The 22,799-nt window shown below is 36.2% G+C and overlaps 1 protein-coding gene across 1 annotated transcript in view; it reads right to left on the bottom strand.

Annotated features, from left to right (window-relative positions):
* Sema3a (semaphorin 3A) overlaps nucleotides 1–22,799 on the bottom strand; it is a 208,591-nt gene that overhangs the window by 25,665 nt on the left and 160,127 nt on the right. Inside the window, exons 7-12 of the mRNA XM_005358326.3 lie at nucleotides 19,932–20,074; nucleotides 17,455–17,569; nucleotides 17,071–17,140; nucleotides 13,579–13,723; nucleotides 9,138–9,357; nucleotides 6,074–6,165 (exon numbers count right to left, since the gene is read on the bottom strand). Coding sequence (XP_005358383.1) covers nucleotides 6,074–6,165; nucleotides 9,138–9,357; nucleotides 13,579–13,723; nucleotides 17,071–17,140; nucleotides 17,455–17,569; nucleotides 19,932–20,074 — 785 coding nt within the window. The remainder of the gene's footprint in view (nucleotides 1–6,073; nucleotides 6,166–9,137; nucleotides 9,358–13,578; nucleotides 13,724–17,070; nucleotides 17,141–17,454; nucleotides 17,570–19,931; nucleotides 20,075–22,799) is intronic.

Below are 22,799 nucleotides of genomic sequence, written 5' to 3'. Positions count from 1 at the left end.
TGTAGACCAGGCTGGTCTCGAACTCACAGAGATCCGCCTGCTTCTGCCTCCCGAGTGCTGGGATTAAAGGAGTGTGCCACCACCACCCGGCTAATTTAGAGATTTTTAATACTTTTCTATTTTAAAGTTTAGGTGAGTGATGGTAACCATTAAATATAATAATGATTTCTCAAGGAATTATCAATCACAAAGACAACTATGAGGCAAACAATGTCAGCCCATTGTGTCTACATAGAAAGGGTATGTTTACTATTTAGTATTATCAAGCCATAAAAAATAAATCTGTATTTCATGAAAAATACTCTGTTTTAAGGCAATTTTTAGGTTCTACAATATTGGAACAAGTTAACTAATAAAGAAATTAAATGTGTCAGGAGACATTTCCGTGGCGATTTCTCCCCCTCTAACCATTTCACATGAGAATTTCTCATTAGACTAAAGAAATAACTGAGTTCGTGTGGATTTATATCGAAGAAATTTTATAGTCAAGCTTGTTCAAGGCATTGAAAGTTAACACCCACAGTAATAAAATATGAGGTCTGAGTTCTTTTAAAATAAAGTTGAGTGAATTTTCACTTCCTATTTACTGACAATAGAAAAGCAAAAACATCTATCACGCAAAGGAAAATGGGTTATCATATGTAAATTGTAAAACGTGAGACAAACTTGAAAACACATCAGATTTCATGAAGACATATTATGCCAACATTCAAGATCAAGTTCATGATATCCTTTATTAATATAACCTTATTTATTTTTTTATGCCAGGAAGTTAGGAACAGTTTAGAATATGGCCTGCAACTGAATTTTAATGCACATATATTACAGTGACATCCATTTAAATAAGCTGTAATTTTCCTGAGAAATAACTGGTGGAGAATATGACTTCCCTTTACAACAGATGCAGCTTCATAACCATTTTTTTCCATGAAATTGCAAATTCAATTGTAAATTTAATTGGTGTTCATGGTTAAGAAAGTGAAATAAGAAACAGCATCTTTTCAAGATTCTCTATGATTCCAATTTGTGATATATCTCCCAGATATTTTAATTTAGTGCTTATTAAACTTTTTCACTTTCGGAACTCTTCCACTTGCTGACCCTGGGAAATTCGGACATAGCTCACACTAGACGCTCCGTGTTGGGAAGGAAACTCCCTTACAAGTTAATAGGCTGGGCTTGGGAAAGCATCAATTACGTTTTACATTTGAATGAAAATTAAACTCTCTCATTTGTTTGCTCAGCTGTTCATGGAATATTGCATAAATTGGGTTTAAAATGCAAGTGTTATTGATGTAACTGCCTTGCAATCCTCTGCAGCCAATAGGACTATAAATAAAGCCCTTTGTCCCCAAGGCGCCATGGCTGGATGTGGCACCTCACTGGCTCAAAAGGAAAGCCCATTGGAAGGACTGGAAAGAAAAAGCCATACTGACCAGTCAAGGTGAAAAATCACTATGTGTCTGGCTTTTTATACATTATTTAAGAAAGGACAAATGTAAGGGAGCCCAGCATTCTAGAGCAGTTTTTTAAGGGTATAACTATTTCCCAATAACTAACATTTACCAGTTAGCTTAGTTTTACTCTAAAAGGAGACTCTTTAACACTTATATTTGCAGTCTTCATCATAAGAAGAAGTCGATGCTCCAGCAACTAAGCAGGTCACTCAGGAGCACACGGCAAACTCTCAAACTCAGATGGTTGCTGGCGAAGCCCATTTAGAATCTGGCTGTGTGTTGGTGCTGCTGTGCTATTTTGAATATTTACTAGCAGGTGTGTTAGTTTCTGAGACTGACACCAATGCCAATTCTACTTCTTAGTGCTTAGTGTCTATTAAAAGATTTACTCTGAAATGGAAGATTATTGCCAAAGAATATTTTTCTTCCTATACACTGATTGGGATGTGATTTCACCCCAAATAAAAGTATCTTGTAACCAAAACCACTGGAATGTTCTGTGATTAGCCAGTGTTTTCCTAAAACAGATCTCAAGATGGCAAGTGGTATGTAGTGAATTTAATCCAAGAATTTATGAGTTATTCAGTATAAGAGTCATAAGAACATGGTCTCATGTAGGTGGTAATATAAGTAAATTGAACTTTACATTAAATGTGTTTAAAGATTATAAAAGAGTACCACCTAGGATCATGACCTTAAATCTTTCTCTTGTGTATTTACCCTATCAAGCTAAGGTGCAGCTCAGCTGATCTTTTTAAACTGCCTTTTATTTTACATGGAATGACACTAGTGTCAAATAGAAACATAGGCAGTGTAACATTTCCCTGCTTTTCATTGTATGTGGCTATTGCTTCAATGTATTGTGGTTTTTCTTTTTTCTGTCCCCCACTGCAAAACTAAACAAAGCTTGACAGTGAAATATTCCAATCGCTAGCCCACACTATATGTAAGAACCTTGGCTGATAGACTAGAATGCTGAAAGTAAATATTTCTGTACACTCTTCCCATAGATGTTTTGTCTGCTTAAGTGCCAAAGAAATAATCGTGACAATATGGACAGCAAAGACCGGGAAGAAAATACAACAGCTTCCCTGAAAGGAGATATATTTCCAGTTGCAGGCATTTTCTAACACAGCTGAGATACAGGAACAGTTATTTCTTCTACAGCACAATGGCAATTGTTCAGATTTGCGAGAGGCTGATAAAGAGTTCTTCTCAAGACAGCTTAAACACCATAGATAGGGGTCCTAGTCTTCAATGGTGGAAATTTGAAATGCATTTCTTTGAAAAATCTCCCAATAAGAACAAAATGTAATAATACTAAATATCTACAACTATATCTATATCTATATCTATATCTATATCTATATCTATATCTATATCTATATCTATATCTATCTATATCTAGACATTAGAGCCAAGTCTCTTGTGGACAGCAGTAGAGAGGGTGCCTGAAATGGCCTTGTCCCATAGTCACACTGATGATTATTTCGAATATTACCATAGAACCTTTGTCTGGTGACGGATGGAGATAGAAACACAGACCCTCATCAGAGCACTGGACTGAGCTCCCAAGGTCCAGTTGAAGAGCAGACAGAGGGAGAAGATGAGCAAGGAAGTCAGGACCGCGAGGGGTTGGTCCTCCCACGGAGACAGTGTGCCTGTTCTAATGGGAGCTCACTAAGGCCAGCTGGACTGGGATTGAATGAGCACGGGATCAAACCGGACTCTCTGAATGTGGCAGACAATGGGGGCTGACTGAGAAGCCATTGAGAATGGCACAGAGACTTATTTTTACTTCATGTACTGGCTTTTTGGGACCCTAGTCTATTTGGATGCACACCTTCCTAGGCCTGGATGGAGGGGGGAGGGCCTTGGACTTCCCACAGGGCAGGGTACCCTGACTGCTCTTAGAACTGGAGGAGGAGGGTGGAGGGGGAGTAGGGGAGCAGGAGGAGAATGGGAGGAGGGGAGGAAGTGGAAATTTTTGAATTGAAAAATTATATATATGGTATCTACATCTGCAAATCTTTTGGCTCCCATCATGCTCTTTCTAAAAGCCATTTTAGCTTAAACTCCTTTGAAATTGAAATTTTTATTAAAATATATCAAGGAATAAAGATTAAAATGTGAAATGTAAACCTCAGATTCCAGATGCATTAAGAAGAAAATTTAGCTACAATATAGAATTGCTACCCAAATATACATGACTTATTTAATTAATAAAACAAGAAAATAATGAAAATATAAGAAAATTATTTATAATTATCATAACATGACTAAAATAATTCTACACAATAAAATTTAGTTCTACTAAGTGATAACAGAAGGTCATTGAAACTGAAGTGTATAACACAGAAGGTCCATTTAGTTCCAAGTGGTTAGAGAATATGCTTAGGGTGATCACCTCTGTCTGTCTCTCACACACATACGCACATGACTGAATTTTTGTAAAAGCCTGATCCTAGGAACGGTAAGGAAAACACGAAGTCTGTGAGTCATTAAGTGTTTATAAGGGTGCTGCGCTAATGTCACCCATGACTTCATTTGCAACGGTTACATTAATAATTCATTTTAAAGAAAGGCTTTTCCCCTTTCTATCAGAGAATAATATGGAATCAGATTACCAGGATTACATGGTACTGTTTCTAATGCACCTTTTCCATTATTCTCCAATCTTTACTCAGGTCCTTACAATCTTTAGCTTATCTAATTTTTGCATCAGTAATGTTTCATTTGTTTCAATAATAAATATTGGCTGCATTTACATCTTAGGCTTTAGACATATAACTATAAATACCAGGCATCCATTTATGAGTTTTGCCCACATTGCCCATCATTTGTTTGCTAATCTAAGTGGACCCTATAGTGGGTGACAGCCCATTTGGATAACTGTAGTTTTTGCTGTATAGGTTAACGTTCCAAAGTGCTTGCTTTTCAAGGTAACTCACTTGGAACAATGAATGGTAAGATTCAGTTCACACTCTATATTCAGCAATTAAATATAGCCAAAAGAATCAACTTTTAAAAAGTCAAAATTTGATTTCACTATTTTGAATATTTAAATTAAGACCATGCAGAACATTTATAAGGCAGTCTACTCATGTTCAGCTTCGATAACTAAAAACAATAAAGTAATAAATACTAATGACATTTCATCTGAGCATTGTGGCACTGCTTAGAATCCCAGTGCTCAGGTAGTGGAGGCCGTAGATCAGAGGCTCAATGCCATCCTCAGCTGCACAGTGAATTCAGTGCAAGCCTGGCAAACTGGGGATATTGTCCACAAAAGAAAACAGAAGCAACTACAGTGACACTAACAAGCCTGATCGTATGTGGGCCACAATGCTGTCACTGTCCCTATGCTTTAAGCATGGGTCACTGGGTGAGGTACTATAGTCAATATTTTGCAAATAAGAGTTTTGGAGAGACTGTGTTAAGCTAGGATTGTTATGTAGGCTCAAGTGAGGCTTCTAAACTGTTTAGTAGAAGATTATCCAGAGGCTTTTATCAAAGATTTATCCCAGTGTACCAGGGGCATGCTTGAATGACAGTCCTTCATTTTCCTGCAATTTTGACCTTCATTTTCTCAACCTAAGACAACTGAACAGTGATTCCCTGGTCTATGAGCTAAGTGCATCATATCTAAGTAAGGCGCCGAAAGGAGTGAGGTGCACTTAGCTTCATCATTAAAGGTTGAATCAAATGAAAACAATAATCCATATACGTGTGAGTATGTGTATATAGCTATGTATATATGCCAGTGTGACACATGTGGAGTTCAAATGATATCACGTGAAATCGTGGGACTACAAACAGTATTTCCACCCTTCCTGTCTACTTCTTTCTGAGCATTCAAGTTTAAATTACATTTTTTAATTTGTCAGTCAGTACTTCTGAAAGTATTTTCAGAATGTTATTTGTCTTATATGTAATTCATATCAAAATATGATCCCTGTTCAAAGTCTTCCAGTTAGCAAAGGCTCATAGATGAGAAACATGTATGATACCTATGTTCATTTATTTCCCGTGTCCCTGCTCCAACCTCAGCATACCTGATGCCTGAAGGGCCTACCTAGACTGTTGGTGACTCAGGAAAATGTGACAAATATTTGCTCATTTTTGAGGTTTGAAGAGTAAGCATCTATAATCTATTGTCTGTCGCTAACATAAGCCTTACTTACTCAAACTTATCACTGATTTTCTTAAGAAAATACTATAACATAATCTATAAATTTCTTCCTTCGGCATGCTGAACATATCTCCCAGGATGCACTCAGAGTTTACATATCATGCCAAATATTCTATAAAGTGCAAGAGAGGGCAGTTTGAATAGGGAGGATTTGATCTTCAAGGTAACTTATACAAATAATAAAAAATGTAAATCATATATTTTGTCATTTATAAAAGAAAATATGAGCCAAGAATTTTTACATTCTTACGTTTAACTGCATTGACACTGCCGAGGTCTAGTTTGATTGGTGTCTGGTTTTCATACTTGACAATCTAATTAGAAGTATCTACAAGAGCACTGTCCACAGTGACTTTGGTGTCCCAGCTGTCCTGGGGCATAGATTGCAGCTGAACCTTGCAGATGCAAATTAGGCAGTACTCACCCTGAAGACTGTCATTTCTTCCAGAAGAACCTCTTCTAAGTCATGCCACGTCTCCTTGGGGACGGAGACCACCTTAAGGACAGTCCCAACATCTTTAAAAGAAAGCAGAGGGAAAGGTTACAGTGGAATTAAATTAGAATGGAGTTTACCCTTCATGGGACAATAAGGAATTTTTTAGAGAGGTTTGTGTTTGTTTGTTTGTTTTCATTTTTATCTTGTGGAATAGAAAGTATGTGTGTTAGTCATAGCATACAGAGAAGAAAGCTCAGGAGAAAACTTCTGGAAGTCAGTTCTTTAATACACTTTGTTAGAGGTGGCTCTCTTCTGTTGTTTGTGAGGCCTTGCTTCCTACTCCAGGTTAACTGGATTGCGGGCTTCCCACCCTAAACGTTGCATCTCCCCAGAGAAATTCTTAGAAGACACTTTCCCATGTCTTCCTATGTCTGGACTCAAGTTCTCAACTCAAGCATGGCAAGTACTTTTACATACCTAGCAATCTCCCCAGCCCCACCAATTTTTTTTTTTCTAGCCTAACTCTTTGTATTTCTTTTCCATGTGTTGGGCACATTCGTAAAATTCTACATACAAATGCATTTCATGCACTTAGACTCTGAACTATAAAGATACCCATGGGACATAAAAATCAAGAATTTAACATGAAAGTGTAGAAATTTCCAAAAATATAATAAACATAATAAAATGGCTAAGTTGGATAGTTTTTTTAATTTAAAATTTTTGACAAGACATAATTTTCCCCTTTTATTTGGACACCAGTGTATGTCCACAAAGACTCTACAGATGTGAACTGTAATGGACACTGCCCATTCCAAATACAAGAGCCTCCGAGTTTAGTAGCACAGCCATCTCCTAGAAGCGGCCATATTCAGTGGCCCTTAAGGTAGGCTCAATGATACTGAAGTGATGAATGTCAATGTTATCTCTCAAAGTAAACACTTCTGAAACAACAGTTTCTCTACAATATGCACACTTGGAAATTAAGTTTACAGTCTTGAAAGTTAAATTCAGGAATTAAATTTAAAAGAAATTGATCTCATTTTATCCAGATTTAAATTACTTTCTAATTTTCATTATTAAGAGAAAAATGTTGCAGTGAAAACATCTGTCATTTTCACCTGAAATTTCATTTATGCAATGTGAATTTTCCTGTGTGGCTGGTGTGATTCCACTCTTTGTTCAAAGGCAAAGATATTGAGTCTAAACAATTTTAGTATTTAGTAAATTAGATCAATTCTTTGCAACCTCAGTTGGTTTATTTTAACAAACTTTAGCTTTTTCCAAAGAAATTCATGCCAATAAGAATATAATAATAATAAGAATACCAGAAATATTAGCTAGTACATCGACTCTATTGGCCACTGTCCTCAGTGGATTGTCTCATTGTACTCTGTGATCAAGGCTATTCCTTTTAAAGTTAAAAAAAAGGTCCACTTTTAAGAGGATCCTTCTGTGTTTACAGGACCTTAGCCTGCTCAGAACACCAAAGATTAAAGGGAAATTAGGTTAATCTACTTAGTGACTCCATTGGGTCTCCTGGACCCAAACACAACTTTATCTCTGTTCCAGATCAAGTTTTACCGAATAGTATTTCAAACAATTTCACACAAATTGAATCAGATTACTCAACAAGGATCAATGCTCTATGAAGTGAAACTTAGTTAAAAGATACAATTACTGTAATCAATTTCCTTGCTGACAGATGACCCTGGTCTGGACTGACCTACAACCATCCACGGCACCCAATGTTCAACATCCTCATGAAAAGGGGGTTTATAAAGGCAGTTTGTGTCCTAGAGGAACTAAATGCTCATGATCGGTTTGCTTTGGTCAAACACCCAGAAGCAGGCTTTGTTGCTCTGAGAGCAAATGAGGGACTTCTGAACTAAGGATGGCGAGCAAGGCCACAGTGACATTATTGAACAAACCCAATTACTCTGCAGAGATTCAATTACAACTTGACATTAAAAGAGAAGCTAATATTTACTGGGAAGAAATATTCTCTTCTATTGCCTGATTTATTTGTAAGCTGCCGGCGCTACACACAGTCACTGACTTTTAGGGAACTCCGACTCTCATCAGGATTTGTTCATTTGGTGGGAGAATGTTCTCTGTAAAAGGGGTCTTTAATGTATTGCTAAGAACCCTGACACTGTTAAACATGATGACGTCAGGATTTCACAATTAAGGTATGAATCTTACAGTAATTTACCACACATTTTCTGTTCTGCTGTAGTCAATGTAATTTTCTTTCTGATTCTCCCCGAAAGGAAGAGAAGACATTAGTGCACCAGGTTTCGGTGGAGCACACTGCTTTGCTTCGTCTCTTGTTGATTTATGTCAGCTAATGAAGTTAATGGAGACCAAGAATTTATTACCCTGGAATCTGACGTTAAGTAGCAGGTTTTGGATTTGTAACTGGTACTTTCGTAGATTGCATCACCGTTTAGAGGGTATGGGGAAACACAATAACATGTCACAGCCATAAAAAGATTGATTCTGAAAATACACCTGCAGAAATCTGCTTCTAAAAGTGAAATCAGTGAAAGGGTTTTGCTATGTTTCTAAAGAAAGGCAATCAATGAGTGTCCAATACATTTTCTGATAAAAATTTTTTTCCAAGTTTCATTTGTATGGCAAAAACAATGGATGAATTATTTGGTAACTTTTATTTGATTGAAGGTTTTCATTAGTGGAAATGCTAAGGTTCAGACAAGTTATCAGTAACATAATACCCTGGGAAACTCAGTCATGATTTGAGCAATATTGTGACTGTGTGTATGTGTATTTGTGTATCCCTAACTAGAAGAATTATGATTCAATTATTATAATTGATTATTTAGCTCTTACATTTCCTTGATTGAACTGAACAAGTTTCGTTTCAAAGGATCCCACCACCCCCCTTTTTTTTTTAAAGCAAATTTATCTACAATGCAATGGCAAACTGTTCTGGTACCTTGAAAATGAATGCAGAAATTGATTCTTAGTACACTTAGTCAGCTAAATACTGACTGGAAAAAAAACACAAGGGTAAAATTCAAAAGTGTACCTGTCCCGATGAACATGACATCATACTGGCCATCTTCTGCATCCACTCGGTCTACAACGATTTGCGTGAACTGATAATTTACATCCGTTTTGATCATGATTGGGCGGTTATTAATAGGGAATACTGGGTTGTACATGGCTGGATGACTTCTGGCAAAGGTTATGACATCATCAGGAAGGTCCTTTGTGGAGTCAAAGCCACCAAATGTTTTACTCGGACACTATTAGAAAAAGGCAAATACCTTTTAAATAAAATCTAATGATTAAGATTATAAATTATAAAATTATACTTCTTCAATATTCTGTGAGTCTAAACCTGTAATTATTTTCTATTACATTTGAACCTGACTGAATAAGTAAGCATTAGTTATTGCCAGCTCTTATGTACCTAAATTAATAGTTGAAATTATCAGTATATATTTCTAAACAAATGTTAATTTTCAATATTAATGAATGTCATCATTTCTTGCAGAATTTGCAAATGTGTCTGAGGTGTTCAGAAATCTAAAGAAGTCTCACATCCCTGTTAACTGTACCAGCCTGTGCTCTTTCTATAATAGATATTTAACATAATGCATGAAATATGCTACATTTGAGTGAAACTAATGATGTCTAGAGAAACAATATTTTTCTTGATTATATATAACTGCTTTAGTTGAGAGTCACACCCAAATATAAATGATCTTTCTCAATCAAAAGATAATAAAAACTATTCTTTATTGTCTGACTCATAACATAACGTTGAAAACATTATTAATGACTTTAATAAAACAATTCAGGCTTTATTAGTGACTACCAGTGTATGGCACAGAAACTAGTCAATGAAAATGGAGGCAGCAAAGTTAAGAAAAATACATATTGACATATAAAGCAAAAAAGAACATTTTTTTGTGAGCTGGTATCATGTCAACTCTGGGTAGAAATACTCTTCTCAAAAGCAAATAAAAAGCCATAAGAAAATCAATATTTTTGTCTTCTCACTGTAATTCAGTGTGTAGAGCAAACAGTGTCACAGGGTACAGTACATCCAGTCTTATGTAGTTTGTCCTACATTTCAGGAATGCTTCACTTTGAATGTCAGTGCGCGAGAGATAAAATGTAATCGTATCTTACAGGATTAAAGCTAGAAATCAACCTCTTGCCAGTTACTTGACAAATTCATTAATAATTCAAGAGCTATTAAATAATGTTTTGAAATGAGAGTACAATATATATGTGTACATGTTTGACCTGCACATGGACTAGATATGATAGAATAATAGACTTCTTGTTTTGATAAACCTTAGAGATTTCTTTAATATCACATTAAAACTTATAAAAAGCTACATACTTCAAAAGCTTTTAAGATTATTTATGGGACTAAAGAGATGTCATGGCTTCTTCTAGAGGACTTGTGTATGATTCTCAGTACCCAAAAGATAATTCATATCCAGTTATAACTGCAGTTTCAGGGTATCCAATGCTCTCTCTAGACTTCTCAGGGACTGGACGTATGTGGAGTACAGGCACATTCAGGCAAAACACTCTCAAAGAGAAAAGAAGGAATTTTGAAAAAGGATCTTTGTGTTCTCCTTTATAAAGACATCAGGAACAAATGTGCAAAGGTGTGAGTAAAAACTGTAACTGAGGATTATTTTAATTTTTCTACAACTTGCTTTCGTTTCTTTCTCTATTATCTGTTTTTAAACATAAAATATAATTTGCTTATAGATTTTCTTTAAATTTCAATAATAGCTGGAGTGTGGTGGCACACGCCTTTAATCCCAGCACTCAGGAGACAGATTCAGGAGGATCTTTTCAAGGCTAACCTGGTCTACAGAGTGAGATCTAGGACAGCCAGGGCTACACAACAATATTTAAACAACACGCTATTATTGTTTTCAAACAATATAATAGCGTGTTGTTTAAATATTGCTTTTATGACTGCCCCTCAGTAATGTTGCTGAAATGACAGAGAAATGACAGTTTGCGCCCTTAAAACATTCATCACATCCTCTCCCACTCCTGACTTATGCAATGCTCTCTCTACACACTCTGAGCACAGTGCTTGCTGTTATACTTTCTCCTAAGAGCTTACTTTGAACAGTGAGTTAGTGCTAAGCTGGAGGCTGAATACTGGTACCATCACTTAACATAGTTCTCATCATTAAAATCTGAAAAAGAATTGGTTAATGTTTGTGTATACGTGTGTATCCCAGTACAATATATCCCATAGAACAAAGCCCAGAATATAGTAATTTCTATTACTGATTTCACAAGCGCTATTCATATTAAAAAGGTATTTTGAGCAGGATATTTAAGACATGGAGGTCTGTCATCCATAGAAACATAAAACTGTCTACTAAGAAAGAGGGGACAGTTTGTGACTAAAAGCTGGAGAAAATGCCCTTTGTTTTCATAAGTCTCCATTTCTTTCTCTATAATAAAAACTTTCCATCTAGTCATTATTATTTTCAAATCGTATTGAATTTTTTGTTGTTGTTGCAGCATTATCAGGTAGAAACAATTTTTTTATAAAACACAATATTTTTAATTTTCTCATAGATAATTTTAGAAATGCAGAGAAAACGAAAATACTAAATCCTATATCTAGTAAGGTAATAAAAAATACTTGTCTTGAATCCATCATATTATTAAACTACTGAAGTAAAATTAAACTAATAGCTATATTTCAAATGTAAGTCCTTTCCACTTTCTAAAAATATCTTTCTTAAAGTTTCTTTTGATAAGAAAATGCTACTCCTAGTTGGGATTGACAGGGAATTGATGTGGGAGTGATTTCTTTCTAATCTGTTGCTTTCATTGGTTAATTAATAAAGAAACTGCCTTGGCCTATTTGATAGGCCAACCCTTAGGTGGGCAGAGTAGGCAGAACAGAATTCTGGGAGAAAGAAAGCCGAGTCAGTGAGTCGCCATGATTCTCCCACTCCAGACAGCCACAGGTTAAGATCTTCCCTGGTAATCCACCTCGTGGGCTACACAGATTATTAGAAATGGGTTAGATCAATATGTAAGAGCTAGCCAATAAGAGGCTGGAACTAATGGGCCAGGCAGTGTTCAAAAGAATACAGTTTCCATGTAATCATTTTGGGTAAAGCTAGCCTGGTGGCGGGAAGCAGCCTGCTGTTTATATTACAACAGGGAATGACCTGGGCCTGGAGCTGCATGAACATAATTTCTGGCACACAGGTAGAATGGTGATCTGTTCACTAAAACATTAGGCTCACTAGGATGCGACACAAGCCATTGTAATTAGTTACTCAGATGGAAGAGGCAGGAGGACAGGCCTTGACAACAGGGGAGGCAGGGCCAACAGCCATGAAGCTAAGTAGAACAGCAGTCAAGAAAAAGTTAACTGATGAGTCTTTAATTACACCTACGAAACCCAAGTGAAAGAATTCTTAGGGTTTGAACAACTGAGGATCATGACAGCCCAAGGATGTAGTAAATTGCACAGTATAATCAGGAAATAGGGTGGGAAAGTCATTAAGCCTCAAACAGACACACTGAAGACATATGAACAAGTCTCCTTCAGTTCCATCTTAAAAACACTTAGCCCAGCTCCACCTGAGATCCTGCCAATGGGAGGTTGCCTGGATCACACTAGTTAAGGACATGTCCCTGAGACATTGTCTTGTTTGGTACCTGATATGGGACTGCCCTGCTCACGGTGGGTGGTGCCAGTATGGGCATGATCTCCTGGTGTAAGTAAATTACCTTAGCAAACGCCAGGGTGCCAGCTGTCTATCAACCTTCTTCCATAGCTTCTGCTTCAAGCCCCTGCCTTGGTGCCCCTCAGTGATGGACTGTACTGTGCCATCTGAAATAGACCTTTTCTCTGCTCTTAAGCCCCTTAAAGAAAACATTGCTCTGACATGGTCTTTAGGCTGACTATCCTGCATTTGTATTATATTAATGTGTTTTCTTTATATGTATCTTTAAAAAGAATATTTTGTTACATGACATTTTGTTTAGCTTGACATGGTTTTATTGGAATTATAGTGTTGCAAGCTCAATCAAAGCCATGGGAAGATAACGTTGGTTTCACTACTGTTCCTCTGACCACAGCCTACCCTATAATCAGGATAAGCAGCGCCCTCACCATCAGATAGATGCAGCTCATATACCTTCTAGTAGTTTCAGTGTCCATGACAGCCATTTCTTCAGTGTTCTGCTCAAAAAGGAAGGTGCATTGGCTTCTCATTCATGTTTTGCTTAAAGAATTTGGGACAACTAAGGATATGGAAGCAATTTAAATACTGGAATGTGTGGTGAACATGTTATATGTGGAGTTACGAGGAAGCACACAGAATCCGTCTTGAACTTCTCTTTGTAGTCATAGACTCTTCGCTCTGTGTTGTGCTAATACTTACACCTCAACTTATTTGCTATACTTGACAAAAATATATTCATTCCACGTGTTAAATATCAAAACCACTTACAGTTCCTGGCCGTGGATACGGGACTCTTCCTTGATATGGCACCCACTGATAGTTGGGGCCGTCTCTGTGAGCATATGGGCCAAGGAACACTCTTCTTACATCGCTCATGCTGTACATACACACCACAGAGCCCTTGAAGATGTTGCTAGGAGAGAAGAGAAGGAAAAGTGGCTTTATCTCTAGTTAGTGGCTGTAGGATGATTTGGACTTCCCCGTTATGCTTCAGATGTTAGTGACCAAAACACACGTAGAGCCTTTGCAACCACAAATATTCTTTGGGATTAGTTTGGTCTCATCAATGCATTTTATCAATGTATAAAGGATTAAATCATGATTTGTTTAAAGTGTGTGAAATCTTATTTGGTCTTCATCAATTTATATCAAATATAAACTATTAAAGCTGGACAAGAAAGACATATATGAATGAATATTCAGTTTTGATGTCGTAAAGAAATAAAAGCTAAAATTTTTGTTTCATCCTCAAGTATCATTACTGAGAAAAAAAACCATTGTAGTCTCTAGAACTATAAAACATCATTTTCAAAGTCACAACTGGTTCTCTGAAGGAATGTATGGAGGCATATCACATTCGAATTTTAACTCCTAAGCCAAGGTGTGAATTGAAGTAACATTGGAGATCTGAAATCTATGAAGGATTAATTATTATATCTGTACAACACCGAGCATAGTTTAAGGTAGTAGGCGTTATGCGATGGTCCAAGTGGAGAATTATGGCAGATGTTTTTATCATTCTATCAATCAAAAGCAAGCAATTGAAATAACTGTGTTTGTCATTGAGATGAAACTATTTTCCATTTACTTGGTCTGCAAAAAGCACAGCTTATCTATAATATTATATAAAAATAAAGTGCACGCTTACATTACTTATAACAATGCAAGTCATATTGAAAGCACATATAAATCATGCCACAGAATAACTGTGGGTTCCTAAGCAATAAAAGTTGCTCATTAGACAATGATACAGAAGGGAAACTGATATCTATTGGACTCTGACAACCACTTACCATGAGTATACGACTCCATACTAACCTCAATAAATATGCACAATGTTTAATATTTCCATGATAGAATAAATTACGAACTAACCCACATTTGATGCATCCCACTTTCATCGAAATTTATTGATTATTTCCCATTTTATTGTTACATATTTAGTAACCTTGGTGAATCAGATAATTCTGAAGTTTAATGCATACAATTTGGAGTCCTTTGCTACCAATAACCTATCTTATTGAAAGAGTGAAGAAATTATTTCACGCATTAAACAGTGGCAATCAAAATACGGATTTCCTAAATACTAGCATGGGAATTACCCAGTGAACTGGTCAAAAGAGAAGATTCATAGGGCCAACTCATTCTTCCAAGGTCAGAAACTCTAGTGATAAACGATATGAATTTTTATTATTTCTATTTTATAATTAAAATTTTTTATATATGATTTATAGAATTTGTGTATATGATTTGTAAATTAGAGACATTAAGTTTTAACACATTCTTGGTGATTCTCACAGACAATACTGAGAAGTGCTGTTGCTCTAGGAAATAGGGACACAGAAAGACAGATTGAGAGTTGCCACTCACTTCCCACAGTCCTACTGCCGTTGTCTAGATTTACTAATGCATCGGCATATGGACTTGCATATAGATTTAGTAATATGTGTCTCTTCATTTCCAAAGTTCATTTTGTTAAGTAATGATGCCAAAGTGATTTAAATGTCTTTAATATTTATAAATATGCCAAATCACATTCTACAATTAATCTTTCTCTTCATATCACCATACTCACCAACATTGCTTCTTAGTGGATTCAATATTATTTTTATTTTAAATAATTTGCCATCTCTCAATGCATATGCTTACTAATAGCCATGCAATGAGTTTATTTATTCCAAAAATACTTTATATAGTTTGAACCTTCTGCTGAGTAGAATGGGGGTTGTCTGACCAAAAGATTAAGCAGCTACTTTTTCCTTGAGAGCAAGAACTTTTGGAAGAACTAGAAAGAGAAAAGCGCAGTTTGATGACAGTGCTGGAAGGGTATGGAAGTGAAAGAATGTACAGGGAGAGGAATGGAAAGGAACGGAAAGTGAGGAAATGAAGCTTGAATTTGGAATTGTGTGTCAAGCAGATAACACACAAAAACCTGTCTGAACTTGGCTCTCTGGTTTCTCTCTCCAGTTCTTGCTTGAATTTAAGGAATCATTTTATAAGATTATATTTTAAATATTTGGATTTTAGGTAGTTAATGAAAAAAATCAAGGAACCCATCAAATTAAAGAGTAATTAGAGTAAAAAAGGAGAAAATCTATTTGCTAACTTTCAGAAATTTTGATATAATAAATATAGTATATTCTAATGCATGTGAAGTGTGTAAACTCATATACATATATTAAAATTTTATGAAATGCTGTATTAATATTTGTAAAAGTACCTGAATAGGTTACATTTAAGAACATATGTGTATATACAGCTATATATTTATGCATGCACTTACAATTAATGAAAAAGAGGGCATGAGTTTGAAGGAAAGTGGGGAGCAGTATATGTGAAGGTCTGGAGAAATGGAAAGATTATAAGTATATTAATCTCAGAAACAAAAGAAACATTAAAAACATTTATACAAACAACTTAATATTTTTATTTGTTCGCTTTTCACTTTCTCTAACTCTGCCAAATTTTTATTGACTTCTTCTAAGGTAATGTGCAGGGAGAGGGAGCAAGGACTTTACATATGTGAGAGCAGTGGGAAGCCTACCCGACTTCTGGACACCAGAGGCGTGTTTGTTCTCCGTCAACCACCTGTCCAGAGAGAGGACTTCCCCTCCAGGGGAACAGCGGGCAACACTAAATATCCTAGGTTGCCTATCACCTCATTTCTTTAGCATTTGCTGACAGCAATTGAGACAGAGTGCATCGGACAGTTGCTACAGTTCTAAGTTCCAAACCGAGTTCCTCTGTTCTTCTTTTATATCACTAAAAGCTTCTTTCAAAAAATTCTTGTTTCCAACTTTACGATCCCCATCTTGCTGTATATTAAATACCATTATATTATTACTAACTGTACTATATACAATATAACACACAATTTTCATACTGCTTCATTGTTCTATTTATAGTGACGATATCCTTGCATTACATGCTGTAATTTCTGATGACTTGTATTTGGTGAGCGGGCACACCCATGTGAGTACACACGTGTGCCACAGTGACTCACCGTTCAGAGGACAACTTGTTTCCGTCAGCTTTCTACCCCATCTGCTTTCTGGAATCGCACTCTGGTTGTGAGCTTTGGGACAAGCCCCTTCATCCCAGCAACCATCTCAATGGCCCCTGACCTCATGACTTGTAAAATCATTATCAGTGCATGTCAGAACCAAGAATTCACAGACACTCAAAACCTGAAGCGATACAAGCGGCTAAGCAGCTACAGGATGGGCAATTTATCCAACACAGCAATAAAGTGTCGTTTACCTCGATGTTGTAAACACTCCGTAGACAACCGGATTTTTAGGATCTTTAGAGTTCATTAAAAATACATCTTCTGTTTGAAAACACAACCAGAGAAAGTTCCATATTTATTTTACATCTAGTGGGCAGTTTGCCCCCCCCCCCTCCTTTCCTCCCAGACCCTCCCCCATCCCTCCTTTTCTTTCCCCGATCCATCCCTCCTCTGTTCGCACCTTCCCCTTCCCCATATATCCCTCCTCTGTCTCATCTCCCCCTCCCCCATACATTCCTCCTCTGTTTCTGTTCAGGCACAGGTCTCCCATGGATATTAACAAAACATGGCACGTAACGTTTCAGTAAGACTAAGCACTTCACATATGTCCTATGCGTCAAACATCAGCCACTTACGCAATTCATCGAAATGGGTGTCAATGCCGTTGGGACCCGGCACAGAGCAAATCAGGCGAGCCTTCAGGAATGTGGTCCATTTATTCACAAGACTTCTGTGTCCGCCGAAGTCATTCTGAAAGGTAACACAAGCTACTCTATAGAGCAAGCATGCTACACAGAAGTGTCAAATATGTTTCTATTTCCCATTTTTAAACTCCAGGAACATGAATGTATTTCTTCATTTTTCCATGTTTAAATTTTTTTTAAAAAGGCATCTTTTCTTGTAATCAAGTAATCCCCCATTCTCTGCTTTTCAAATGAGTCATAACCATTCTGAATGTCTAAATATAAACTATTATCCTATTTATTATATTTTTGCTCAAATCTTTGATACAAAGCTCAGTAAAGGGAATGCCCATAAGAGTCCTTAAATGTACTGGGTGGTGGTGCACACCTTTGATCCTAGCACTCAGGAGGCAGAGACAGGCGGATCTCTGTGAGTTCGAGGCCAGCCTGGTCTACAAGAGCTAGTTTCAGGACAGGCTCTAACGCTACAGAGAAATGCTGTCTCAAAAAAAAAAAAGTTCTTAAATGTTACATTTTGTCCATTAATGGGAGTAGATTAACTCATTTGAAATATGTACACTATGAAATATTATTTAGCCATTTAATATGATTAAACCAGGAGTACTTGTTTGGTAAATTCAGTCAGATAGGCTAATATAAATATTGCTGACCTCAAGTAAAAATGATCCCAAAATGTTGAACTCTCAAAAGCAATGCTTAGAATGGTGACCCACTGAGTCTAGGAGAACAGTAGAATTTGAACACAAATTGGCCAAAGGATAGAAAATTTTGAATAGACGGGAAGAAGAGGTTCAAGAAATCTATTATGTAGCATGATTGCTACATGTAGTTTTAATATTATATTCTTTAAAAATTGCTAAAAAAGATTTCTAAGCATTGTTACCACATAGCATAAAAGTATATGATTTAAAACATATACTAATTTGCTAGATTTATCCATTTATAAATGTTAAAATGATATTCTGTATGTTACAAATAAATACAACTTTTCAATTAAAATAATTTAAAGGAAATTTTCTCTTCTACCGTGCTATTAATAATGGAAAATTATTAATCGCTTGTTTGCTCTGGGTTAGGCAAGTTCTCCCTACTGAGCCGGCGTTTTCTTTGAATCTCACCAGCCGCTGCAGCCTGACTCAGGGATGCTACTGGGTATAAAATTAGCCTTCTCTGGGCATATATCTAATGGATGAGGAGTGTTGCTTATTGTCTTTACTGACAAAAAATCCACCAAGTCACGCTACTGAAACCAAACACTTCAACAGCTTACAACAGTCAGACAGTTTTTAGACTGTAACCAGTTGGTTGAGAAAATATTCCCTAGAAAATATTTTCAGAATGCCTTATTACTGCAAATAAAATTGAATTTTAATGTAAATGTTACTCTGAATTCTATTGCAAAGACATATATTTAAAAGAAGATACTATCTTTAAAACTATTTTTTTTCTTTTTGATTTTTTTTTGAGACAGGGTTTCTCTGTGTAGTTTTGACTATTCTGGAACTTGTTCTTTAGACCAGGCTGGCCTTGAACTCACAGAGATCTGCCTGCCTCTACCTCCCAAGTGCTGAGATTAAAGGTGTTGTGCCACCTCTGCCCAGCTAAAACTAATTTTTATGTACACATGTTGCAGTAACAGTTTTCTTAAAATTAGAGAATACATTTATATTCTGTTTATATGGTATTTATATTATATAGCTTTTAATAACTCTGTAGCTAATACTTTAAACTTATTTATTTTCATAAAAATGTCTGATTTATCTACACATTGTTCTATGTTTCCAAATCACAAAGGAAACTTTTTAGGAATCAGTTGTATTGTATCATCAGATCATAATATGCTAAGAAAGAGATCAGAAAGACCCCATCGATCTTTTTCTGCTATAACAATGTTATGCAATATTATACCGTATTAAACACCAAATCCTCCAGAAAAATAAATATCAGATTACCTCATTCCGATATTTGTATGTGTTTGAATAAGAACCTATGTGCTGATGAAATCACCAGTTTGTAAATATAACCTATCCCAATTTTGGCTCATGGTTCAATGCTTTATCTGTATTCCAATATCAAATATCTATTCAAAATATATTAGTGTATAAAATTGCTAAATCTGAAAATGTAGAAGGTATATTCTTTCAGGTAATATATTATTCTTATTCATATAGGAAAATACTTTGTATTCCATGACTTTGAAACAAAATAATTAATGTAATTGTGAAATAGTTATTTCATAATCTCTAAGCATATTCCTATTTGTATATAATACATTTTTCAATCATTTTTAACATTTAAATATTCAGTATTAGATGTCATTTTAAACATCATTTAAATCAATGGAAAATAAAATGAAATTAAATAAATTAAATAGTGAATGAACAATGCTTTTTATTTCTTTACCTCACCTTGCATATCTGACCAATTCTAGCATGAGTGGCTTTTCCAGAATGTTCTCCATCTATTGCATTTTCTCGGAAGAAAAAATACACTTTATCATCTTCAGGGTTGTCACTCTCTGGGATGAGATGAGCACTGATGAATCTAGGATCTGAGAAAAACATTCTATTTATTAATCTGCAGTTTAAAGAATAAGGATAATCTATAGGTTTTGTTTATACTTTCTTTTGTTTATACTTTGTTATATGTTAAGATGGGAGTTTCCTTGCTTAATCACGTTTTTGGTTTACTTTACCTAATGCCTGTTCATTATGAAATATCTCAACAAAAGAAATTTAATTTTGCTCAGAGTGTTAGGCATGGGTACAAAACCCATTTACAACAAATTATTGATTATCCAAATCCTTTTCAATCTTGAGAGTTATCAAGTGTTCCTTGTTGCTGTATGCAGTTATTCTTCTTTTATTGCTTCAAATTACTTAAAGAGTCCTGACTACTTCCTTCTTGTTTTCATTAAATACTTGGGGGGCAAAGGTGAAATCTGTGTAGGCAACAGAACTGCTCGTTCCCACTCATTTTCCCGTTCCCAGCTCAGAATATGGCGACATCATTTTACTCTTCAGATCAAGACTGAACTCCATGCTCTGCATTCTGTCCAGCAGCCTGTCCACTCCATATCAAACTCCAGTGTCACCAGTGCCAATGCAGATCACCATGTTTCAACCAGTCTGTCCCTAGCTTACAGCCGTCCATATTTTTTCATGCAACCACCAGAATGCTCCTCTACCCCATCATGTTTGTCTCCAGGTGCTCCATGTTCTTAACCACTCATTTAATAATAAAATCAGCCAGGTGCTGTTGGTGCACACCCTTAATCCCAGCACTTAGGAGGCAGAGGCAGGTGAATCTCTGTGAGTTCAAGGCCAGCCTAGTCTACAGAGTGAGTTCCAGGACAGGCTCCAAAACTACAGATAAACCCTGTTTTGAGAAACCAAAACCAGCCAACCAAATAAATATTTGAATAAATAAATATAAAATCAAATTTCTTAAAATAACTGGGGGCCACAACCTTTTTTGAACCACCTGACACATATTTTCTTCTGCATCCTTTTTCTTCCAGCCTTCTCCTGGACAGAGATGCTATCACCAATCCTGGTTCTTATATATATCATGTAGTCTCCACCATGCTTAAGAGACATAGGAAATGAACAGATCACAAAACTAACTTTATCAGTGTAAAATCCATGACATCCAGTCCTGATCTTAAGCCTTAAATAGTTACCTTAATAACCTTCTCTTTAACTGTGACATCTTTTTATGTTTACTTCGGAATGATATGCCCTGAAATAAACCTCAAAAAGATACACACCAAGTCATCTCAGGCTAAGTATACAGGCCCTGGAAGTAATGTAGAACACATGAAATGTTTCCAGTGAGCCAGAATAATGGAGTAATAATTTAAGAACCAACCAAAGAAGTTGGTCAAACGTCACCTTACAAACAGATGCAGTTCTACAGATCCTAGCCTAACAAAGACTTTACAGTTACTAAATTTAACTACCTTTCTTCAGGTTCCTTCTCATGGGAAATTAATCTAATTCGAGTCTAAGGTTTCAGCAAAAAGCCCATGTTTGCAAGAATATAATTAACTTAATAAATTTGAGAGATGATGTAAGATAATTTTCAACACATTTTCTCATGACCAAGTATCAACTAAAGAAAATACCAGCATCTACACGTACATACAATACTTTGTTTTTCGCTATTTTGCATTTTAATGCATTTAACACTACTTGGGTTCAGAATAGCTTTATGAGAAAGACTGCATTGTGTTTTCAACTAAAAATTCAAGTAGATTTATTTTTCATGCATTTTTAGCATCTGTACTATCAATTTATTAAATATTTCTCAGTGACTACTCTTTATTTTTAATATAGAAGATCACAAGTTACTACGATGGAGATCCTCTGTGCTCATGATGGTGACTGTCACCAGATATCCAGCAGGTAAATGTTCTAATTCTTATACTGTACAAGAAAGAGTCAAACTAAGATTTTAGAAAAAAAAAACAATAAAGACATGCCTCTAAATTTTTCTTAGAATTTAAGGTGTGAGGCACAAAGAAGGAAAACATGCACAAGATGACAGAAACAACAGGGAACATTGTGTCCATAGAGAAGACAAAATGGAGAGGAAGTGGTCAGAGTAGGCAACGGAAAGCTAAATAACATTTCTACATTCCATGATGTGGAAGTGTCGTTGTGGCTCAGTTGCTTCACAGAATAAAATAAGAGGGGCTGGAAGTGGGCACAGCGAGGCCAGAAGGAAGGCTGGCAGACCGAGCTGAAGCAACCAGAGAGACACAATGGATGCAAAAGTGACCTGGTCAGCAAAGTGCAGTGAGGATGAAGGAAAGGACACAGGGCCAGATTATTTTAAATTAATTGGCTGGTAGAACTTAATTAATTCACAGGTAGAAAGTTGAATGCATGGTGCAATGAATGACTAAAACCATGAAAAAGAAAGAAGCTTCTGCTTTAAACCAGTGGCTGAATAAAAGTCTTCAGACTATGTGAAGAAGTGTCAAATAGAGAGGAAGAACGTGGCCTTAGTTTACCACATCTGAGATGGAAAGACATGCCTTTTCCCACATGTCATGAAAAAAATAAATGGAAAGAAGGTGGCCATATTTGAAATTGAAGTGGTGAAATGACTGGTAAGATGCTGGCTAAAATAGAATGGAGAATAGATAACCCTTATTGAGGTTTGAGTTTAAAATCGCTTCCTTGGAACTCATGACCCCTTGCCCCCCAGCTTGTAAGGCCATCTTGGGTGGAGAGGAACCATTAGCATGGAGTGTAATGGGAGGAAATGGC

Source organism: Microtus ochrogaster, chromosome 26 (assembly GCF_000317375.1).
Source record: "Microtus ochrogaster isolate Prairie Vole_2 chromosome 26, MicOch1.0, whole genome shotgun sequence".
Taxonomy (NCBI): domain Eukaryota; kingdom Metazoa; phylum Chordata; class Mammalia; order Rodentia; family Cricetidae; genus Microtus; species Microtus ochrogaster.
This window is presented reverse-complemented; position numbering and strand designations above follow the sequence as displayed.